We start from the raw sequence: 22,892 nt of genomic DNA, 5'->3' as shown, positions 1-22,892 counted from the left end.
AACCAACTATGGATTCTTATAGAAAAAAAAAACAGAAAAGATTTAAAATATTATTTTCTTTTTCCATGAATAACACTATGCTATTAAAAAACGAACATAAGTTAATTTTAAAACTTGTTCCCCATAATTGGTTTAATTTTTCAAGAAAAGTAAAGATCTCCATTAAAACAAGAATGAGCAGAAATAATATCAGATAATCTTTCAAGCAAAAAACTACCACAAATCACCTTTAATAAATAAATGAAACCCCAAACGAACAGAAAACACAAAAAAACAAAGGATAATGTATGATTCTGTGTTTTTTTATGTTAGAAATATAAAAACCAATTCTTTGAGTCCCTTAAGAAGGCGTAGTTCAGTAGTTACTTGTCATAACTTCAGTTCAACTTAGATTTGAATCAAGTATCCATTTTTGAATTGTGTGTTTGGGCTTTCTCTTTTAATTAGTCAAAATTTGGAATTCTAACAGGTTCATTATTTATTCCAATTATTTTTTTCCTCTTAAGGTTTAGGCTACTTATTATGTGATTTACTAAAACCAACTTTCTAAAACAAAAAGTTTTTCAAAGGAAAGTAAATAGGTTAATTCCATCAATTGCATAGAAATAAAATCATATAGTAATTCAAATTTAAATTAACAGAAATAACTAACAATGAATAAATACGACCGGAAATCTAAAGAAATTACAATGAATAATCAAGTCAAACTTAAAACGAACAGATATCACCAGTCTTTTAAGTCTTCTGAGAGCAAGATTTTCATTTGCACTTTTTTTTTAGTCCAACATCCCTCTTGGAATTTCATTGAAATTTCAACTTAATACCCTTAGATACTGCAAATACACCATTTTGACAGCCTGGAAACACGTAGTGTCTTTTTATTTTTCTCGCTACTAAACCGAGTATACCATATGAATATTGTGGGAGCTTATAGTGAAAAAGGGTTGTTTTGTCTGTATTTGAAAGAAAAGGTTTTTCCTCCTCCTTTACTCCTCAATACTGCAATTTAACTTCTCTTATCACCTATTCCTCCCTTCCTTGGTCCAATTGTACTCAAAAGCTTTGAGTACCAACCAAGCCGTTCTCAAGATTTTTCAAAACTGGTTTAGCAATGGGCTGGAAAAGCTTAGTAAATGTGACCCACCTTTGCCCCTTCCCTAAATCAAAATTTAAGGTCCCCTTACGTATTGAAAAATCAAGTTCATATACCGTAGCGTCTTTTGACTTACTTGAGTTTGCGAGTCTTTTCCAGAGTACATTCTTGAGAAACTCCAGAAAAACTTGAAAGGCAAATAATGTCTTAAGCTCGCTTGAAATACAACTAATGTGGAACAAAGCGTCCTTAGCTATTTTCTGAATCTCAAGCACCCCCCCCTCCTACCTCCCAGCCTCTAGTGATACTTACGGTTTTTTCGTCCAAAAGAGTGAAGCCTGAAATTTTCAAGCTAATTAGACTCCCAAGATCGAATATTCCTTCTTTTTCCATTATTAGGCCTGTATGCAAACAATGGGCAATTTGCTGCAGGTATATTTATTGTATCTCTTGATTATTTGAGCTAAATTGATATTTTCAAATTTTCATTGCTCATCTAGTAAGGGGTGGAGAATTGGACATCAAAAAGGGGTGCTGCTTGCCATTAAATCAGTTTCGAATCTTGAAGATCCTTAAAAAATTTTAGATTTCCAATCAAATGAGCCCTTTCTAAATTTTCTACAACTATCTCTTGATGTGGCCCAGTAAAAAATAATTAATATATGGGAGCCACTTAACTCATTACTTAGGCTGTAGCGTTGAATGTGAATGCAATAAAAATTTCAAACTTTAGTGTAAATCTGTGAGGCTAAGGAAAAGAGTAGCCTCCATTATATTTAAGCAGCTCTGAGCGTTATATCAAAAACAAACATTTAAATTACTTAGCGGTCCCTATCTTTGAAAGGGATGAAATATGATTCTCCCTCCCCCCCCATTGTGACCCCAAACATATAAAGTTAAACTTTCTCATCTTAGAGCCTCAAGTAGTATATCCAAATACTTTTAGGGAAGTATAATTTCAATAACAATATATGATTAAGATAATATTTAATCTGGATTTAACATCGATTGAAAAAATATATATATTGTATTTAATTCATGATAATGATTTCTAAAATATGTAAGCTTACGTTTGGTGTACACTTCTGGAGAATAAACGGAAAATGCAATCCCTGGAACATTCACTAGTGTAGTATCGGGATCTTGGTATGCTAGCAGTGCTATATAAATGTTGTCTTGAGTATATTCAGTGACTTCTGACGGTAATAAAGCCTCCATTATGATTTGGGGGCTTGTTGAACCTCGTTGAAGGCTAGTTAATCTAGTGAAACCCAGAATAGAAGCTCGAGCGTCCGGGAACACTACCTTTAGCTGAAATACAAAAATTGTGTCACCTGTATCATATTATAGTAGCATCAATATTATGTTGTACTGTATGCATTATTTTAAAACGGCTCCGTTCCCTATATCAAGATAGTCTTATATTGAATTTCCAAATGGTCTTTCACAAGCACTGACAGAGTCAAATCCCTTCATGCAATCAGAAAAGCCACAAAGATTAGCATAATAAATTACTTTTTTTATGTCCTATTAAAAACCAAATGCAGAACAAAACACTCTGAGGCCAACAGTGTTGCGCACGCCCCTTCTAAACCTCAACCTATTCAAAGCTTCACTCTTTACTTCTTCCTACGAAGTTTGTATTTGCTTTTATTTTTTTTATGTTTCTCCTCTTCGAGACATAATTTGGACTACCTGCTTTTTCTTTGGTCTCCGATAGATGACCAAAAAGAACTATCTTTGGAAATCTGTTATACTTCATCCGTAAAACGTGTCCTACCTATCTCAAACATTTTCCATTATCGTCCTATAAAAAGGGCTTGCTGTTGTTTTACAGCATCTTGTTGTTTCACATAAGGTCGCTCAATTGGGTTGACATTTTTGTTAGCTAGGTTAACATAAGGTCGCTCAAATGGGTTGACATTTTGGCGAGCTGAGTTGACATTAGGTTGCTAAAATGGGCTGAAATTTTGGTGAGCTATGTTGACATAAGGTTGCTCAAATGGGGTATTCGTTGACAATTCCTCTATAAAAGATTTAACAAATTTTCACATTGCTAATCTTTCAGAGCCATACTCGACAACCTTATTACTATACCTTCCAGTATTCTAATCTTGGCTATCAGATGTCTATCTAATTATCCAAATAATATTTAACTTTGAAAATGCACTTTAGGCTTTGACTATTTCATTTTTTCTGTCTTACCCTACTATCCAGGTAAGTAAAGCTATCTAATTAACCAATCTAATCTTTAACCAATATCCCCTATTCCTTTCGTTTATTCTTAGTCTGTGACTTGAGTTGCAGATTTCATAGGGTAGCCTCTAAAGCCTTATCAGGATTTTTCTCAAAGGAGGAGTCACTTAGTCTTCTTATCATTAATTTTCAAAATCACTCTTGCATCATGAAGTGCCAAAATTTCGTAAAATTCAATATTTTAGTAATATTTTTTATTGGGACAATGAAATAGTGTGCAATCTAAAGGAACCTTGTTCTTCAGGAAAGTTTCCCCGTTTAATTCCATGCTCTTTCAAACCCTTTGTCATGTTCTTTAGAGCAAAGTCTGTGAAAATAGTCTATATAAACAGAAATACAACACAACCCTTTTGAACTCCTGATTCCAATTCAAATCAGCTACTATCCTTGCTTCCAACTTAAATTTCAATACTACTGTTCTCTTACATACCAGTAATGAAGGGTCAATCTATTCTATGAGACCCATAATCACGACTCCTTTCTTCCATTAATGGATTAACGGCGCAAGAAGGAGATTTTAAGGCACATCCCACTTTTTGCGACGCCATGTTTCCAGATGATGAAATTGTGTTCCAGTATTTGTATATGATTAATCGGAGTATGGTCGGGATAATTAACAAGTAGCAACAATAGGGAATTAACATGTGAAGTCGGATAAGTGGAGCTACTAGTGCCTCGCACCAGTGCAATCCATCCACCTATTTCTACCAGTCATCTGGCAAGATTCCCATGAGAGCCAACTTGCGCTTTAAATAGGGCCATAGAAAAATAGTATTTGCTTTTAAAAGCATCCCTAGAAAATTAACATAGGATTTCAAACGCATCCCTATCTGTTTTTCCATAGGATTTCTATTACATGCCCTGTTACGTCAAGATTCCACCCCTGTCAAGATTCCGAAAACATGCCCTGGCAAGATTTCAAGCGCCTGCTTAGGCAAGATTCCTGGGTTTCCAGGCACCCCAATATTTTTATATTGTAAATCAGATTGTGTTTGGTATAATACACAAGTATCAATAATAGGAGTTACTAGTCTATGTGCACTACGGTTCCTTATTCCGGGTGTAATATTCTTGACTCAATCTTATTTCAGTTGGCACGAATCCACACCCTCGTCTTTTTAACGGCCAGATAGGGATAATAGCATGGGATTTTAAAGGATCATATAGAGAGTCTATAAGTAGAGCTACAAGCCCCTCAAGCAGGTCTCACCATTGCAATGCAGTTCCTGTTTCCAGGTGTAATATACTTGACGCAATTTTATTTTAGATGGCGAGACTCCCACGACCAACCCCTCTGGATTCCCATGACGTCACATTATTTACCCCATTTTAAAAGGTCAGGTTTAATATTGATTACCTAATTTATTTAACCTTGCGTCAGAACCCATGGGAAACCCCCACTTGTAGCTTAACGACAGTACACAACCTATGTGAGGTGAGCACACACCTGAGTCTTATGTAAATGGCGCACGTCTTACGTAATGACAGTGCAAACTCAACTCTCACGCAATACGTTTTTGACATTTCATTTTTTGTTCACCAAAACATTTAAATTGTTTCTTTCTTTCAACTTAATGGCGGCTCACCTTTTATGTAAGGTCAGCACACATTTCGTAGCGACGGCACAAATTTTGCGTAATGGCTGCGCGCACATTACTTTCACATAATACTTCATTTACATTTTTAGCCGAAACGTGCAACGCGTTTTTCTTTCTTTCTTTCAAAGTATTTTTTTATTTCCGTTCTTTATTCAGTTCTTTGTCCGCGCTGGGACTCAAAAGGCCAATTTCCTTCCATTGGAACAACGCCCCAAGCAACAGCACTAAATTGCTATTCCCAGCATTCTGTCCTGATCAATATATTCTAGAAATGACCTATTTAGCGACACTTGACATTTCTCCATTTTTCGCAGACACTAGAATGGTGTGTTTACTGCTAAAATTTGGCACCCACTCGGAGAATATATATTTCAAGAGACAATTGTTCTTAATGTATTTTTAGCGATAAAAGACAAAAGGGATGCTTAAAATGTGTAAACACCAAGGTATTAGAGACGCATCCTAAAGAATATATCTTGAGATCTTGTTAAAACAAATTTACAACAGCATTAAAACAATGAAAAAGCAGTTAAAACAAAGAGCAAACAAAAAATAAAAGGTGAAAAACATGAAAAATGGAAAAAATCAAAAACAAAAACATGTTTGAAGAAAAGAAGGGTAGGACTCCTAGCAGCTAATTCCAGGTGGAACGGGCTTGTTGTGATGTCCTTTTTCAGGAAAATGGTCCATTATTGTAAAACTTAGTCTTAACTAACTGAAAATGTGCACAAGTTCTTCATTTTACTCATATTACAAAGGTAATTAAGGAATATTTAATATATTTGTCTATTTTTTGTGTGTTTTCCTAGAGATTTGGATCATTATTACCAAACTTAGTACTAACTAGCTGAAATTGTGCATAAATTCTTCATTTTTAGTCATATTGAAAGGGAATCAAGGAACTTTTAATACATTTTTCTATTTTTCTGTGTTTTCTCGGGTAATTAAGGAACGTTTAATGTATTTTTCTATTTTTGTGGGTTGTCTTAGAGAAACGGAATATTATACGAAAATGGAATATTATACCAAAACCAAAAGATTGTATAAATTCTTTCTTTTTAGTCATACTGCACGGGAAAATAAGGAATATTTAATATATTTTTCTATTTTTGTAGTTTTTCTTATATAAATGGATCATTATTACTAAACTTAGTATTAACTAGACAAAAGAGATGATAAATTCTTCAGTTTTAGTCCTATTACACGGATAATTAAGGAACTTTAATATATTTTTCTATTTTCGTTTGTTTTCTTAGAGAAATGGCAGCACTATGCAAAATTTAGCCTTAACTTGCCAAAAGAGAGAGTATTAGTAATTTCTGCTGAATGAAGTCAGAGTTGGACTCAACATATTTAAAATTCATAGTTTTCTATACTTTTATGCTTGGTAGATTATTTGATTTGGATTTTTGATGATTTTGTTTTAATGGAGTTCTTTAATTTGCTTTGGAAAACAGTGATTTCGTTTAACACAGAAAATAAGCTGGTGAATCTAAATTAAACATTATATTTTTTGAACAGCAAGAAGTCGGCATTTCTTTGCTAGAACGTGATACTCTAAGCAACTCACGCCAAAGTACCACGCTATTACTGCTCTGTGGCACCCTGCAACACCCGTCATCAATATTGTAAGCGTCTTCTAGCGTTTGAACACGCCATCTAACCTAAGTGATGCGTCATCTAACCTAACTTAACCTAACCTAGTTTATATTTTTTTTTCAAATTTTTCATTATTTCCTCGTGTTTAATAGATCCAAGGCATGAAAACATTCAACCTCAAGACCAGAGATACACTGCAACACACCACATCTTAGAGCCATTTGAACTAAGAATACGTTAGCACTTGAAGGCTGGCTTTTTTCACTTAGTTAGCAACTTAGCAAGTACCTTTTTTAGTCGGTTTGCAAGAACTTTGGTGAGAATCCGATAGTCGCAGTTTGTTAAATTTACAGGTCTCTAGTTCTTCAGTTCTTCAAGATTTCCTGACTTTGGTGGGAGCTTCATTTTTCCAATGCATCTAATTTTTTCTTCGGGGCTATTTAGCATTAGGTTGAACATTTCAGACAGAATCGGGGCTATTTCATTTGCATGATGCTTATAAAATTCGTAAGATATGCCGTCTCTGCCCGGTGATTTGTTATTTTTCGTTTCCGATAATGTTTTTTTCTTATTTCTTCTGCAGTGATTTCGCTTATTAGCATTGCATTTTGTTCATCGGTTACTTTTGTTATATTGATTTCCTCAATAAATTATCGTACCATCTTTTGCTCGTCTTCGGTTTCTTCTTTTTCTTTCTTGAACACATTTTGGTAATAATCTCTTGCTTCGTTTAATATATCTTTTTCGTTTTCAAGGAATTCCCCTTTTTGATTTCTTATTCTTCTCAATTGTAGTTAGACTATTATTTTCTTCTCGCGGCATATGAGAGTTTTTGTTAACTGTTCGTTTTGAATATGTTCATCTATTTTAGTTCTTATTTTTATTGCTTCTGCCCGCTTATGCTCAACCTCTCTTATCTCTGATAGAGCCTCAAAATATTCCTTGTTTGAGTTTTTACCTGCATTTTTTTCTTCTTTTAGCTCGTAAACTACTTTTATAGAAATTTAACGTGCTTCAATTCAAACCTCGCTGTATCAAGAGAGATTTGTTGGGCCACTTTAGTAATCACTGGTTTAGCTAAATTTCCCAGTGTTTCGGAAGGCTACTTTTCTCGACATTTTTCAGTACCTCTAATATCTTTTCTGTTATCAAGAGAGATCTGTTGGGCCACTTTAGTAATCACTGGTTTAGCTAAACTTTCCCAGTGTTTCGGAAGGCTACTTTTCTCGACATTTTTCAGTACCTCTAATATCTTTTCTGTTGCATTTGTGAATTCTATGTTTCTCATTACTTCATTATTCTTCTTCTATGACGAATTTCTGAAAGAAGATTTTTTTCTCGTCGTTTCTCAATGTGGCAAATACAATTTGATGGTAGGAAAACGGTACAATTTTGTTCTCGATATTGCCTATTTGTGGAAGGATTTCACCTGACGTGTATATGCGGCCAAGTCTAGCTCCTCCTCCGTACGCCGTCCAGCTTATCCTAGTCAAACTCCTCGTATTCACTTTTTTTTCCAAACGTCTAGAAAGCCTGCATCACGCACGAATCGTTTCAGTGACGAGCAAATATTGTCACTTTGTGCTATAGCATCTTGCTTGTCTGTTATGCAGTTAAAATCTCCAAGGAAAACTATTTTTTCAACAGCTTTCGGTATATATGGGTCAATTTTTTCTTCGAAGAAAACATCTCGTACTTTTTGTTTTGTGACCCAGATGGAGCATATATGTTGGCAAATTTGCACCCAACTATCTCACACCTAATAATTCTCCCGTCTGTATCGGTTCAAACGTCTTTTACATGGAGCTTTTCCTTATATATTATCACCACGCTTCCTCCACCCGCATTGCAATTCGTAAAATACTTATATTCAGGTCCTAAAACTTTTAATTCGCTTGTGTAGTTTTCTTGTATAAATGCTAAGTTTATTCTTTCTTTTAGTAGATACCCTTTTAGCATTATTTGTCTACTTTTTTGCTTTATTCCATTTTCGTTCAAAGTTGCGAATTTTTTGGAAGCTCTTGCTGATTTATCACCATGTCTTTTGCATTTTCTCTAGTTCTTGCTTTCTTGGATTCCAATCCTTTTACTGACGAGAAAGACGTCTCAGCGTAATCGATTAGTTCCAAAGCCTGGCTTGCCAAAGGGCTGTTGCTGCTCAGTACGATTTCTTCCACACTATCGATCATACCTTCGATGCTTTCAAGTCGGCTCGAAAGTTCAGCTTGCCCTGTCTGTGATTCTGTTCTTTGCGATCTTTTGTTCCTTTTCATACCCCTAGTGAGTATTCCCGGCAGTGAGTTACTCCTGCTGCGAGCCTCTTGGAACTCTTCATCTTCGCCATCAGTGTTCTGTACTTTCTTCTGCAGTTTTTTTCCTTCTAGCTCGTCCTTGTATTCGCGGGTCGTTTTCCGCTTTTCCGATCTTGCGGGTTCCTTTTTCATTTTCTCCATTTCGCGATCTATTTTTTCTTCCTTATTCTTACGCGCGTTTCTTTTTTCCTTTCCAGTTTCTTTTTCTTTGGGTCTTAGGTTGGTTTGATTTGAAGGGGTTTTTCCGGCCGAACGTTTCTTTGTCTACTATTGGCATTAGGGCTACTTTGTTCGGATGTTATGTTTCTTTGCGACCTCTGTGAGGAAAAAGGACACTGAACTGTCATATGTCCAGTTTCATCACATATAATGAAAGTTCTGATTTGCCAATCATACCATATCCGCATTCTAATTCCATTTACTAAAATGAAAGAAGGGATGTTATTATCTACTCTCATGCTTGCTATTGCTCTTGTTTTGGCTGTTTCGAGATATCTGTCACCAGAGTAATGCTCACGTTTGCCTGAGAAAACCCTACCATACCTTTCAAATGTCTCTTGGACATCTAACAACTCCATTTCTAGTGGCATTCTTTTTAATTTCACAAAAGTGGGTTTTGTTTCGTAACTTTCGACGTATACAACTCTTTCATAAAATGATAATATTCCGTCGTCAGTTTTAGCGAAGAACTTTTGGAGCTCGTTGCTAGTTGTGAACTTCACATACATAGTTTTTCTATATCGCAGCCCTGATCCGTCTATACGTATCAGGTTCTCTTTTTCAACTCCATAATGTTTCAGCCATCGTTTTACTTCTACCTCTAAAGATAAATCTCCATCCGGAAAAGCCACACAGCTCAGAAACACAGTTTTTGTTCGAACATACCTTGCTGATACCCCTCCTGGTTGTTGCGTCATTCCTTTCTCTTTGTTTTACCTTTTCAGGTAATACCAATACCTTATTTTGTCTTCTCTTCTTTTTCCCTCTTTCTAAAATTACCTTTTTTTACCAGCAAAAAAATAAATAAACCTACTACAAAAACAAAAGTTTAACAAAGGAAATTGTTTTTTTTCCTTTTCTTTTTCCTCTTTTTTTCCTTCCCTCTTTTCCTTCCTACCTTCTCTCTTTTTCTCTCTTTTTTTCCTCTAGCTTCCCTTTTATTCCTTCCCTCTTTTTCCCATTAATTTACAACTCTACCAAAATTAATTCCTATATCCGGAAACACGCTGATTTGAACCTTCTTTCGTGCCCGAAAACCAATACCACAAACGAAAATGGCAACGCTGCGCGGCTGATAGTCATGCAATCAGCGCATTTACATCCAAAAGACGCACAGGATTCCTAAAATATGGCACCTCTAAACGAAAAAAAAATATTAACTTATTTGGAAAATCAAACTTATAAAGCTGGTTTCAAATTTATCCCAAAAATTTACCAAAATCTTATTCAAAACTAGTGAAATGGCAAAGTATTTTTTTAGTAGTTATTTCACCAGGGCTGCTTTGTTGCTTTCAGCACTTGAAGGCTTTAAACAATTATTTACCATATATTAGTTCAGAATTTTTTCAAGGAAGAGAATAAAAGTACAAGTTTTCTTCAGAATTTTCACAAGGAAGAGAAAAAGTTACACTTCAATTTCAAATTTGTCAAATTAATAGAAAAAGTTCCAGTTCAATCCTGAATTTTCACAAAGAAAAGTGAGAAAGTTCCATCCTGCTAACCTAAATTAAATGAATTTAACACAAACATTGTTAACTTAATGTAGTTAGCAAGTTTTCTTACAGAAAACTTGTTAGCATAAATAGAAAATTGTTACTTCTAAGAGACATGTTATCTTTGACGGAAAAATTGCCGCTATTAGAAAAAATATTGCTATTAAAAAACGAGTTACTTACTGGAGAAATATGATAGTATTAAGTAAAACTTGGTAAGTATTAAGTATTGATGTAAAAATGTTTGCGTCTAAGAAAATATTGCTTGTATTAAGTAAAACTTTGTTAGTATTAAGGAAAAAGTTGTTACTTCTAATACGAAATTTGTTAGTGTTAAGAAAAACTTGATCCTTCTAAAAAAAATTGTTACCATAAACAGAAGATTGTTACTTCTAAGAAAAATTTGTTATCTTTGACGATAAACTTGCTGCAATTATAAAAAAATTGTTGCTGTTAGGAAAATCATGATTCTTCCAAGAGAAGTTTGATAGTATTAATTAAAAAAATTTTATTATTAGGAAAAGGGTTGCCACTTATTGATACAGATTGTACAAGAGTTGAGAGACCTGTTTTTCTAGGTTTAACAGGCAAAACTACAGATCTAAAAATACTAGTTTTGGCACAGAGGTCATATAATCGTGTTTTTTCTGTATCCTCGGACTTTAGCAGCATCATAGCTAACTCTATTTGCGAAATGATATTCCATTTGTGTAACTCTGATATGAATGATCTTAATTGGTGATTGAATAATAGGGATGAAACAAAGCTCGGTAACATTTTTGAATTGGATTGTATGAAGATGGTAAAAAACGGTTAAACTGCTTTTCGTCCAGTGTCGTTTACATTATTAGCGGTATCTAATAATGACAAAAAGCTCTACCATTGCGTAAACGAATCCAAGTTGCGAAAAAACGTATTCCGACGGCACTACTCTACTATGAAGTATCTTAACTAGCGATTGAATTATAGGGGTAAAACAGATACCAGAAAAATTTTTAGTTGGATGGTATGCAGTTGTTAAACAGAATGACAGCTGCTTTTTGCTCTGTGTCGTTTACATCATTAGTGGCATCTAAAAATGCTAAAATGTTGTATCATTGCGTTAGCGAACTAAATTTGTCAAAAAACGTATTCCATTTGCATAACTCTGATATGAATCATCTTATCTAGTGATTCAATAATAGGGATGAAACAGAGCTCGGTAAAATTTTTAATTGGATTGTATGAACGTAGTAAAAAAGGGTTAAATTACTTACTAGTTGAGGTAAGCCCGAAGGGGGCGCTAACTCATAGGCAATTTATTATAAATTTGGAATATCATCGTTTGCATCAATTTACGGAAACGATTAACGATGACAAGATGACCTTGTGACTTGACCTAGCTTTACATCTCGGTTGTTTTCTATATAATACACAAGTACCATTTTAACAATGATCAATATAAAATATGCTCTAACATTGTAGTATACTAAAAAATTGATACTAATAGTGATGAAGATACCAAGAAAAGAATTTTAATAAAGAAACTCAGAACAATCCTTACAAATAAATTGGTGAGACGATTATGAGTATGAACCACCATGGACCGTAAGCACCAACGACCCATAACCATCAAGGACTTCAACCTCCAAGGATCCCCTCTCCCCAACCTCCAAGGGGCGTCCTCCATCTAACCTTTTTGGGCCCCCATCCCCCCATTTTTTATTCTTTTTTTGAAGTTTTTTAAGTTTTTTTTAACTTTTTTATTATTTTTTGAACATGATGTATTTTTTTCAACTTTTTTTACATGTCTTCGAATGAGATAAAACATACTTAAAATATAAAAAATTCATAGTTAATATTTTCCAAATTAAAAATGGGAATGATATAGATATTTTAGTCGTGACTTTTACTATTAGAAAAATAATGTTTGTAATAGCAATTTTTTTGGACTGAATTTTTTTTGGACCGAAATTATTCAAATTTTTTTTACGTATGTTAAAATAATATGAAATATGCTTGCGACCCTACCAATAGTACTCCATGCTTGGTCATAGACACGATGAGGCTTTCCCACTGGCATTCTATGGCATGTTATCGGCAATACCTAGTTTATTGCATGTATTAAATCATCATTTTGTACGCAGTGGAAGGATAAACACAAAATTCATATTTTTAAAAAAGTGAAGATGAATGACTCCAAATGTATGACAATGTCGGATAACATTGTCAGAATCTAAGTATCAGAGTGAATAAATTCTTTATCAACTTCTTTTGTTGGATGTATCAGATAAAATTCACAAAATCTAAGTATCAGAGCGAATAAATCCATTATCATAATCATCATTTGTCAGATTCGCCCGATTAAATTTAGAGAATCCAAGTATCAGAGTGAATAAATTCGTTATCAATGTCTTTTGACAGATACGTTTAATAACATTGACAAAATTTAAGTATCAGAGTGAATAAATTATTTAAAAACATTTTTTATCTACATCAAATGTCGGATACGTCGGATAGTATTGACAATATCGATTTATTAGAATGAATAAATTCTTTATCAACATCATCTGTCGGATACGTCGGTTAAAATTGACAAAATCTAAGTATCAGAGTGAACAAGTTGTTTATCAACATCCTATGCTGGATACGTCGGATAACTTTAAAAAATCTAAGTATCAGAGTAATTAAATTCTATATCAACATCCTTTTGTCGGATACATAGGATAAAGTTGACAAAACATAAGTTTCAGGCTGAATACATTTTTTTTATCAACATCCTTTGTCAAGATACATCGATAAAATTAACAAAATCTAAGTATCAGAGTGAATAAATTCTTTATCATCGTCCATTGTCAGATATACCTGATAAAATTGAGAAAATATAAGTATCAGAGTGACCAAATTCTTTATTGACATTCTTTATCGATATCATTTCTTGGATACATAGGAAAAAATTGACAAAATATAAGTGTCAGAGTGAATACATCTTTGTTATCAACATCCTTTGTCAAATATATCCGATAAAATTGACAAAAATCTAAGTATAAGAGTGAATAAATTCTTTGTCATTGTCCTTTCTCAGATATACCTGATAAAATTTGTTAGCACTTTTGTTAGCAAAATACTTTTGTAAGAACTGATAAAATTTAAGCATCAGAGTGAATCAATTCTTTATTAACATTGTTTATCGAAATCATATCTCGGATATGTAGGATAACATTGACAAAATCTATATATTAGAATGAATAAAGTCTTTATCAAAATATTCTGACGGATAGGTCGGGATAAAATTGACAAAATTTAAGTATGAGAGCGAATAAATTCTTTATCATCATCAAATACCGGATACATCGGTTTCCCGGATAAAATTGTCAAAATCTAAGTATCAGAGTGAATAAATTCTTTATCAGCATCAAATGTCAGATATGTTGGATAACATTGTCAAGATCTAAGTATCAGAGTGAATAAATTCTTTATCAACTTTTTTGTTGGATACATCGGATAATATTCACAAAATCTAAGTATCAGAGCGAATAAATCCATTATCATCATCATTATTCAGATACGCTTAATAAAATTGATGAAATTCAAGTACCAGAGTGAATAAATTGTCAAGTGTATCCTATGTATCCGAGAAAAGGATGTTGATATAGAATTTAATCAGTCTGATACTTAGATTTTGTTAGTGTTATCTGAAGTATACAGAAAAGGATGTTGATAATTAATTTATTCACTCTGACACTTATTGTTTGTCGATGAGATAGAGGTGGGAAGGCAGCTGCAATTATTGATGAAGAAAATGTTTAAGAGAGATAAGAAAAAATTAGAAAATGTATTAAACCAGGAAAAATTTTTAGGAAATAATGTGAAATAGGTCTGAAATGAAATTATTGACAATTATGAAATAATGGAGTATTTCTGCTGTGATGTGGTGAAGGTTGACAAGGTGATATATTGACAATTACTGGTAACAAAGATTAAACTGGTAAGGGCTGAGATGACAAGCAGTAATGAAAGGATTAAAATGAGCCCTTGTAGTACAGGCAAACTAGAGTTTGACCCCAAATAAATCCCAACAAAAATGATTTTTCCACCTTGTAGTAGAGAAAAAAACTGAACAACATATCCAAAGTTGCACATTCTAGGTTGATTCAAAATTAGTTTTTTTTCCGTGTCATTTTTTTCAGTTTTTTTTTCTAAATAAATTAACTGTCGGTAAATGTTCGCTTTTCTGTATATGAAGTACCGTCCCGATGTAAAATGAAGAGTTGAGCCAGAAAATGAAATAAAGTTTGGTGTATAATTTACCAGAAAAAAGTTTCATAATCATCAATATAGGATTTTACCCTTCTGATCGTTATGTCCTCTGTTTCAAAATAATACCAGAAGGTAACTATTCTGACATAAAATTATAAGCTGAGCCCCTTGTGTGTCTAGTAGAAAACCCAATTCATATTCATCAATATGCAGTTTTTTATTTTCATTTGACACGTTTCTTTTAGTACTTATTGTCCACAAATTCGTCGATTGTTGGTAAAAACATATTGCAACAGAAATGATTTTTCCTTCATATTACAGAGAAAAAAAAATCTGAACGACATATCCAAGTTTGCACATTCTAGGTCTACGCAAAACTATTTTTTTTTCGTATCATGTCAGCTTTCTCAATTTCCTAACAAAAAAAATAAGTTCTGGTAATTGTTCAATTTTCTTGAACTGAATTATTATTCTGATGTAAAAAGACGAGATGACTGCAAAAATCGAGTCAAATTTTGTGTACGGTATATAAAAAAGTTTCTTAATCACAAATATGAGATTTTTAAGCTTCTCTTCGTCGTGACCCCCTCTTTTTTACCACTGGCTATTGTCAGTTTTGAGATAAATAATTAGTTAGCCTGAATTTGATCGTCACTGGCTTTATCACCGGATGGGTCGGCTTATAAAAAGTGATTGCAAGATGTTTATTAAAACACTAAAAATATTAGAAAAGGCGATTCATCCATGAAAATAGTTTTCAGTGGCTGACATTTAAAATCCCTCTTAGAATAAACTATTATGAACACACTGACTAGTATTCACAACTGATGAGTTATCGAATTAACTTCAAGAACATTTGAAAGACAGTATCAAACTCCGACTATTATTCATAACTTATTCTTTTGATTCAAATATCTAAGCTCCAACGTTCTCTTCATCGTTGCACGTTTTCCCTTTGCACGTATTACACGCTGCAGTTTAAACTAAGCCATTTTTAAAGCAGCTACATCTCGTTGAGCTTTATTTTAGTTGACAGGAGCACTTCACGAATTTTGGAAGAAGACGAAGGGCTGGTAAGACGTTAGTAGTCAATGGATACAATAATTCATCTTTATTTTTCCATTCTTATTCCTCGGCTTTAATATCGGAACCAGGATCTCCACTACATACCTGAACTTGGTAGCAAACCCTGTAACTGTGGAATTTAGCCGCATTGGATGTTGATGGTAACTGTTCTAGGTGGACGAACGTGCTAGCAATAGTCAAATTCTGCTTAAAAACTTTGCTAAGGAGTTCATTCAAATTTTCCCCTTTTGATGAGTCATATATAATGAGCTGAGCGTCTTCTCCAGCAACCCTTACTTCCTCTTTCGAAGTTGACTTCGGAATGAAAACTACAGCAGATGTACGAAATTCGGCATCTGCTATTGGCTTCTTAAGAGCAAGACCTTTTCCCACACTTTGAGTAGTAAACACGTATAAGATTTGACGGCTACAAGCCCAGGGGCATGAGTATGTTTACAGTTTCACGGATACATTGCTTACCACGGGCAGCCATCTATTGATACAAACAGTACCAGACTTGTGAGACATGTTTTTCTAGATCCAATAGCCAAAACTAGAGATCTTCATGTTGCGTATTCAAAGGTGGTCTTTTTGTAAAAATACTAGTTTTGGCCCGGAGGTCATTTAATCGTGTTTTTTCTGTATCATTGGACTTTAGCGATATCATAGCTAACTCTATTTGCGAAATGGTATTCCATTTGCACAACTCTGGTATGAATGGTCTTAATTGGTGATTGAATAATAGGGATCAAACACAGCTCGGTAAAATTTTTTAATTGGATAGTATGAAGATGGTAAAAGAGGGTTAAACTATTTTTCGTCCATTGTCGTTTACATTCGTAGCGGTATCTAATAATGATAAAAAGTTGTATCATTGCGTAAACGTGCTCAATTTGCGAAAAAAGGTATTCCATAGAAACAACTCTGTTATGAATGATCCTAACTGGTGATTGAATAATAGGGGAGAAACAGATCTCGTTAATATTTTGAATTGGATTGCGTAAAGGTGATAAACAGTATTAAACTCCTTTTCGTCCAGTGTCATTTACATTATTAGCGTTATCTAATAATGATAAAAAGTTGTATCATTGCGTAAACTAACTCAACTTGCGAAAACAGGTATCCTATTGGCATAACTCTGCTATGAATGATCTTAAGTAGTGATTAAATATTAGGGGTAAAACAAAGCTCAGTAACATTTTTAATTGTATTTTATAAACGTGGTAAAAAAGGTTTAAACTGCTTACCAGTCGAGGTAAGCCCGAAGGGGGTGCTAACTCATGGGCAATTTATTATAAATTTGGAATAACATCGTCGGCATCAATCTACGGAAATGATTAACGATGACAATATGACCTTGTGACTTGACCTTGTTTTACTTCTCGGTTGTGTTCTGTATCTATATGAGAAGAATATAGATATTTTAGTCGTTACTATTACTATTAGAAAAATAATGTTTGTAGTAGCACTTGTTTTGGACTGAATTTTTTTTGGACTTCGAAATTATTCAACTTTTTTTTACGTATCTTAAAATGACATGAAATATGTTTGCGGCTCTACCAAAATTAAGAACATTAAAAAGTGTAATACATGTTCACTAGACATCCCGATTGTACTAATTAAAGCCTTTGCCGACAATCTCTCAGAGCCTTTGTCCTTACTTTTTAATGAAATTACCTCTACTGGTAAATTCCCAAATTGTTGGAAATTAGGTCTTATAACTCCCGTAAAAAAGAAAGGTAACAATCAAGATTTTGATGGTGTCCGTCCCATTACTCTTACTCCAGTTTGTTCAAAGTTATATGAAAGCTTTTTAGCTGAGTGGTTGAAAGTAAAGATAGTCCCAAATTTTGACCAAAGAAAATTTGGAAACCTATCCTCTACATCTACTACCCACTATTTTGTTCACCTTATGGACACAATATGTAACAAACTAGAAATACCAAGTACCTGGCTCAATGTTATCGCTGTTGACTTGCAAAAAGCTTTTGATTTAATCCACCACAATATACTATTAGAAAAGCTATCTAATGACTTTTAAGTTGGTCCATATTTAATTAGAATAATTGTGTCTTTCGTCTCAAACAGAACGCAAGTCGTGAAATACCTGAATGTATATTCTGATCCCCTCCCAATTTATAATGGTGTGCCCCAAGGAACCCTCTTAGGTCCAATTTTATTTCTTACAATGATAAACAACCTTGGTGTTTATTTTCCGGATAGACTGGAAATTCGTTGGGTTAGGTTTATGATCTAACTGTCTTAGAGACATGTTCCAAAAATTCAAAAAGTAACCCAGTGTGCATCTTGGAATCAATATCAGCCAAAGCTCTTACTGATAATATGAAAGTCAACCCTTTAAAGTCAACTGTTCTTGCTATTAATTTCCTTAAAACTCCTCCTTCTGTCTCCTGTCCAATCCCCCCTAAAATTGCTGTTACCACTATGAAATTACTGGGCGTTACCATCTCAAGTGACTTAAAATGGGATTGCCATATTAATGGCATCTTAAAACGTGCAAATGCCACATTTTACCTCCTTAAACTCCTTGAAAAATTTAAATGCACTAAATTGCGCTGTTTGAAGATTTTCCTGTCATTTGTACGCCAAACCCTTGAGTACGCCTGTCCTATTTTGCATCCTGGCATTTCCATTGAATTCTCGGACAGAATAGAGGCAGTCCAAAAAAGGTGCCTAAGAATTATCTTCAATAAGGGTAAAGTACCTTATATTTCCCTTCTTAGGAGAGCTAATCTTGCCACCCTTAAGGAAAGGAGGGCAAAAATTACCTTGCGTAACCCTCGAATATAACCCTAGAACAACTCCCATTTTCTCTGGTCAATAGTCACCCCTTCGACCCCGCCCTCCGCGTTCTGTGCTAACAAAAATCTCCCTTCTTACCCCAAAAAAGAGTTTGCACTGAAAGATATAGAAGAACTTTTATCCCTTACATAGTTGACATTTCAACCAGTGAATCTCCACTGTCCCCCCTCACTCATGCTTTACCTCATAGTTATTAATTTTAATGCCCATTTTGCAAATTTGGAAGTTTTATATTTATGTTTGTTAGTCACAGTCTAACTTATGTTTTTGTTTTAATTTTACTTTATCCCCTTGTTAATTTTACGAGTTTTCGTTTTTTTGGCATTTTTGCTGACTTTGCTGACTTTGGCATTGGCCTTCTAATTTTATGAGTTTATTTTGTTTTTGTTTTTAACATTTGTACGTATTTGATATTGACCCTTCTATAATTTCCTGTTGTTCTTTGATTGTTTGTTTTTGTTGTTCTTTTTTCGCTTTATTCGACGCAAAAGTACAAATTCGGCCCTTTTTGGCTTTGTGATAGCCATTTTTCAGCAATAAATCTTATCTTATCTTCACTTTTTTAAAGATATAAATTATGTGTTTATCCTTCCACTGCATAAAAATACTGATTTAATACATGCAATAAACTAGGTTGTGTCGATAATATGCCATATAGTGCCACTGGGAAAGCCGCGTCGTGTCTATGATCAAGCATGGAGTACGATTGGTAGAGCTGCAAGCATATTTTATGTCATTTTAAGATACGTAAAAAAAAGTCTAATAATTTCGAAGTCCAAAAAAAAATCAGTCCAAAAAAAGTGCTACTACAAACATTATTTTTCTAATAGTAAAAGTCACGACTAAAATATTTATATCATTCTCATTTTGTATTTGGAAAATATTAAATTTGAATTACTTGTGTTTTAAGTATGTTTTATGTCATTCGAAGACATGTACAAAAATTGAAAAAAATATATAATGTTCAAAATATAATTAAAAAAAGTTTAAGAAAACTTCAAAAATAAAGTATAAAAAATGGGGGATGGCGGCCCCAAAATTTTGGATAGAGGGGGCCCCTTGGAGGTTGGGGAGAGGAGACCCTTGGAGGTTGAAGTCCTTGGTGGTTAGGGATCATTATTGCTTACGGTCCTTGATGGTCCATACTCATAATCGTCTCACCAGTTGATTTCTAAGGATTTCTACGGATTGTTCTGAATTTCTTAATTAAAATTCTTTTCTTGGCATCTACATCGCTTTTAGTATCAACTTTTTAGTATACTACAATGTTAGAGAATATTTTATACTGACAACATTGTTCAAATGGTATTTGTGTATTATACAGAACACAACCGAGAAGTAAAGCTAAGTCAAGTCACAAGGTCATCTTTTCATCGTTAGTCGTTTCCGTAGATTGATGCCAACGATGTTATTCCAAATTTATAATAAATTGCCTAGAGTTAGCACCTTCGGGCTTACCTCGACTGGTAAGCAGTTTAATCCTTTTTTACCACGTTCATAAAATCCAGTTAAAAATGTTACCGAGCTCTGTTTCAACCCTTTTATTTAATCACCAGTTAAGATCATTCACAGCAGAGTTATGACAATGGAATACCTTTTTTCGCAAGTTGAGTTAGTTTACGCAATGACACAACTTTTTATCTTTATTGGATACCGCTAATAATGTAAACGACACTGAACAAAAAGCAGTTTAATCCTTCTTACCAACTTCATACAATCCAATTAAAAATGTTAAAGATCTCTGTTTCATCCCAATTATTCAATCACCAATTAAGATCATTCATATCAGGGTTATGCCAACGGAATATCTTTTTTCACAAATTGAGTTAGTTTACGCAATGATACAACTTTTTATTATTATTAGATACCGCTAATAATGTAAACGAGACTGGACGAAAAGCAGTTTAACCGTTTTTTTACCATCTTCATAGTATCCAATTAAAAAATGTTACCGAGCTGTGTTTTATCTCTATTATTCAATCACCAATTAAGATCATTCATATCAGAGATGTGCAAATGGATTACCATTTCGCAAATAGAATTAGCTATTATACCGCTAGAGTCCAATGATACAGAAAAAACACGATTAAATGACCTCCGGGCCAAAACTAGTATTTTTACAAAAAGACCACCTTTGAATACCCAAAATGAAGATCTCTAGTTTTGGCTATTGAACCAAGGAAAACATTTCTCACAAGTCTTGTACCGTCTGTATCAATATATGACTGCCCGTGGTAAGCCATGTATCCGTGAAACTGCACATATATTCATGCCCCTGGGCTTGTAGCCGTCAAATGTTATACGTGCTTACTACTCACAGTGTGGGAAAAGGCCTTGCTCTGAAGAAGCTAAAAGCAGATGCCGAATTTCGTACATCTGCTGCAGTTTTCATTCTGAAGTCAACTTCAAAGGAGGAAGTAAGGGTTGCTGGAGAAGACGCTCAGCTCATTATATATGACTCATCAAAAGGGGAAAATCTGAATGAACTCCTTAGCGAAGTTTTTAAACAGAAGGAGACTACTTCTAGCACGTTCATCCACCTAGAACAGTTACCACCAACATTCGATGCGGCTAAATTCCACAGTTACAGGGTTTCCTACCAAGTTTAGATATGAGATCCTGGCTCTGATATTAAAGCCGAGGAATAAGAATGGAAAAATAAAGATGAATTATTGTACCCATTGACTACTGACGTCTTACCAGCCCCTCGTCTTCTTCTGAAATTCGTGAAGTGCTCCGGTCAACTAAAATGTAGCTCAACGAGATGTAGCTGCTTTAAAAATGGCTTAGCTTACACTGCAGCGTGTAAAACGTGCAAAGAGACAGTAAGTTGTAATTCTCCAAGAATTGAAAGCTATAACGATGAAGAGAACTTCGGAGCTTAGATATCTGAATCAAAAGAATAAGTTATAGAATAGTATTCAGAGTTTGATTCTGTCTTTCAAATGTTCTTGAAGTTAATTCGATAATTTCTCAGTTGTGAAGACTAGTCAGTGTGTTCATAAAAGTTTTTTTATAAGAGGGATTTTAAATGTCGGCCGCTGAAAACTAGTTTCATGGATGACTCCCCTTTTCTAATATTTTTAATGTTTTAATAAACATTTTGCAATAACTTCTTATAAGCCAACCCATCAGGTGATGGAACCAGTGACGATCAAATTCAAGCTAACTAATTATTTTTATCTCAAAACCGACAATTTAGCCAGCGAAAGATATTCTGGTAAAAAAAGAGGGGTCACGACGAAGAGAAGCTTAAAAATCTCATATTTATGATTAAGAAACTATTTTATATACCGTACACAAAATTTGACTCGATTTTTGTACTCATCTCGTCTTTTTACATCAGAATAATAATTCAGTTCAAGAAAATTGAACAATTACCGGAACTTAATTTTTTTTGTTAGGGAATTGAAAAAACTAACATGATACGAAAAAAAACTAGTTTTGCTTCGACCTAGAATGTGCAAACCTGGATATGTTGTTCAGATGTTTTTTTTCTCTACAATATGGAGGAAAAATAATTTCTTTTGCAATATTTTTTTACCAACAATCGACAAATTGGTGGACAATAAGTGCTAAAAGAAACGTGTCAAATGGAAATTAAAAACTGAATATTGATGAATATGAAACGGGTTTTCTCGTAGACATTACATCAGGTGCTCAGCTTTTCATTTTGTGTCAAAATAGTTGTCTTCTGGTATTATGGTGAAAAAGAGGACACAACGATGAGAAGGGTAAAATCCTATATTGATGATTATGAAACTTTTTTCTGGTAAATTATACACCAAACTTGCTTTCATTTTCAGGCTCAGATCTTCATTTTACATCAGGAAGGTACTTCATATACAGAAAAACGAACATTTACCGATAGTTTATTTTTTAAGAAAAAACTGAAAAAATGAAACGAAAAGCAAAAAAACTAATTTTGCGTCAACTTAGAATGTGCAGCTTTGAATATGTTGTTCAGTTTTTTCTCTATTACATGGTGGAAACATCATTTTTGTTGGGATTTGTTTGGGGTCAAACTCTAGTTTTCCTTTACTACAAGGGCTCATTTTAATCCTTTCATTACTGCTTGTCATCTCAGCCCTTACCAGTGTAATCTTTGTTACCAGTAACTGTCAATTTATCACCTTGTAAACCTTCACCACATTACAGCGTAAATCCTCCATCACTTCAAAACTGTCAATAATTT

General features: G+C 33.9%; 1 protein-coding gene across 1 annotated transcript in view; it reads right to left on the bottom strand.

Moving 5' to 3' along the window:
• Positions 1-22,892, bottom strand: part of LOC148953596 (uncharacterized) — a 105,215-nt gene that overhangs the window by 32,176 nt on the left and 50,147 nt on the right. The window contains exon 3 of the mRNA XM_089087752.1: positions 2,164-2,404. Within this exon, the coding sequence (XP_088943878.1) occupies positions 2,164-2,404 (241 nt within the window). The remainder of the gene's footprint in view (positions 1-2,163; positions 2,405-22,892) is intronic.

Source organism: Artemia sp. Qi Xiang Cuo, chromosome 4 (genome assembly GCF_049724085.1).
Source record: "Artemia sp. Qi Xiang Cuo chromosome 4, ASM4972408v1, whole genome shotgun sequence".
In the NCBI taxonomy this organism is placed as follows: Eukaryota; Metazoa; Arthropoda; class Branchiopoda; order Anostraca; family Artemiidae; genus Artemia; species Artemia sp. Qi Xiang Cuo.
This window is presented reverse-complemented; position numbering and strand designations above follow the sequence as displayed.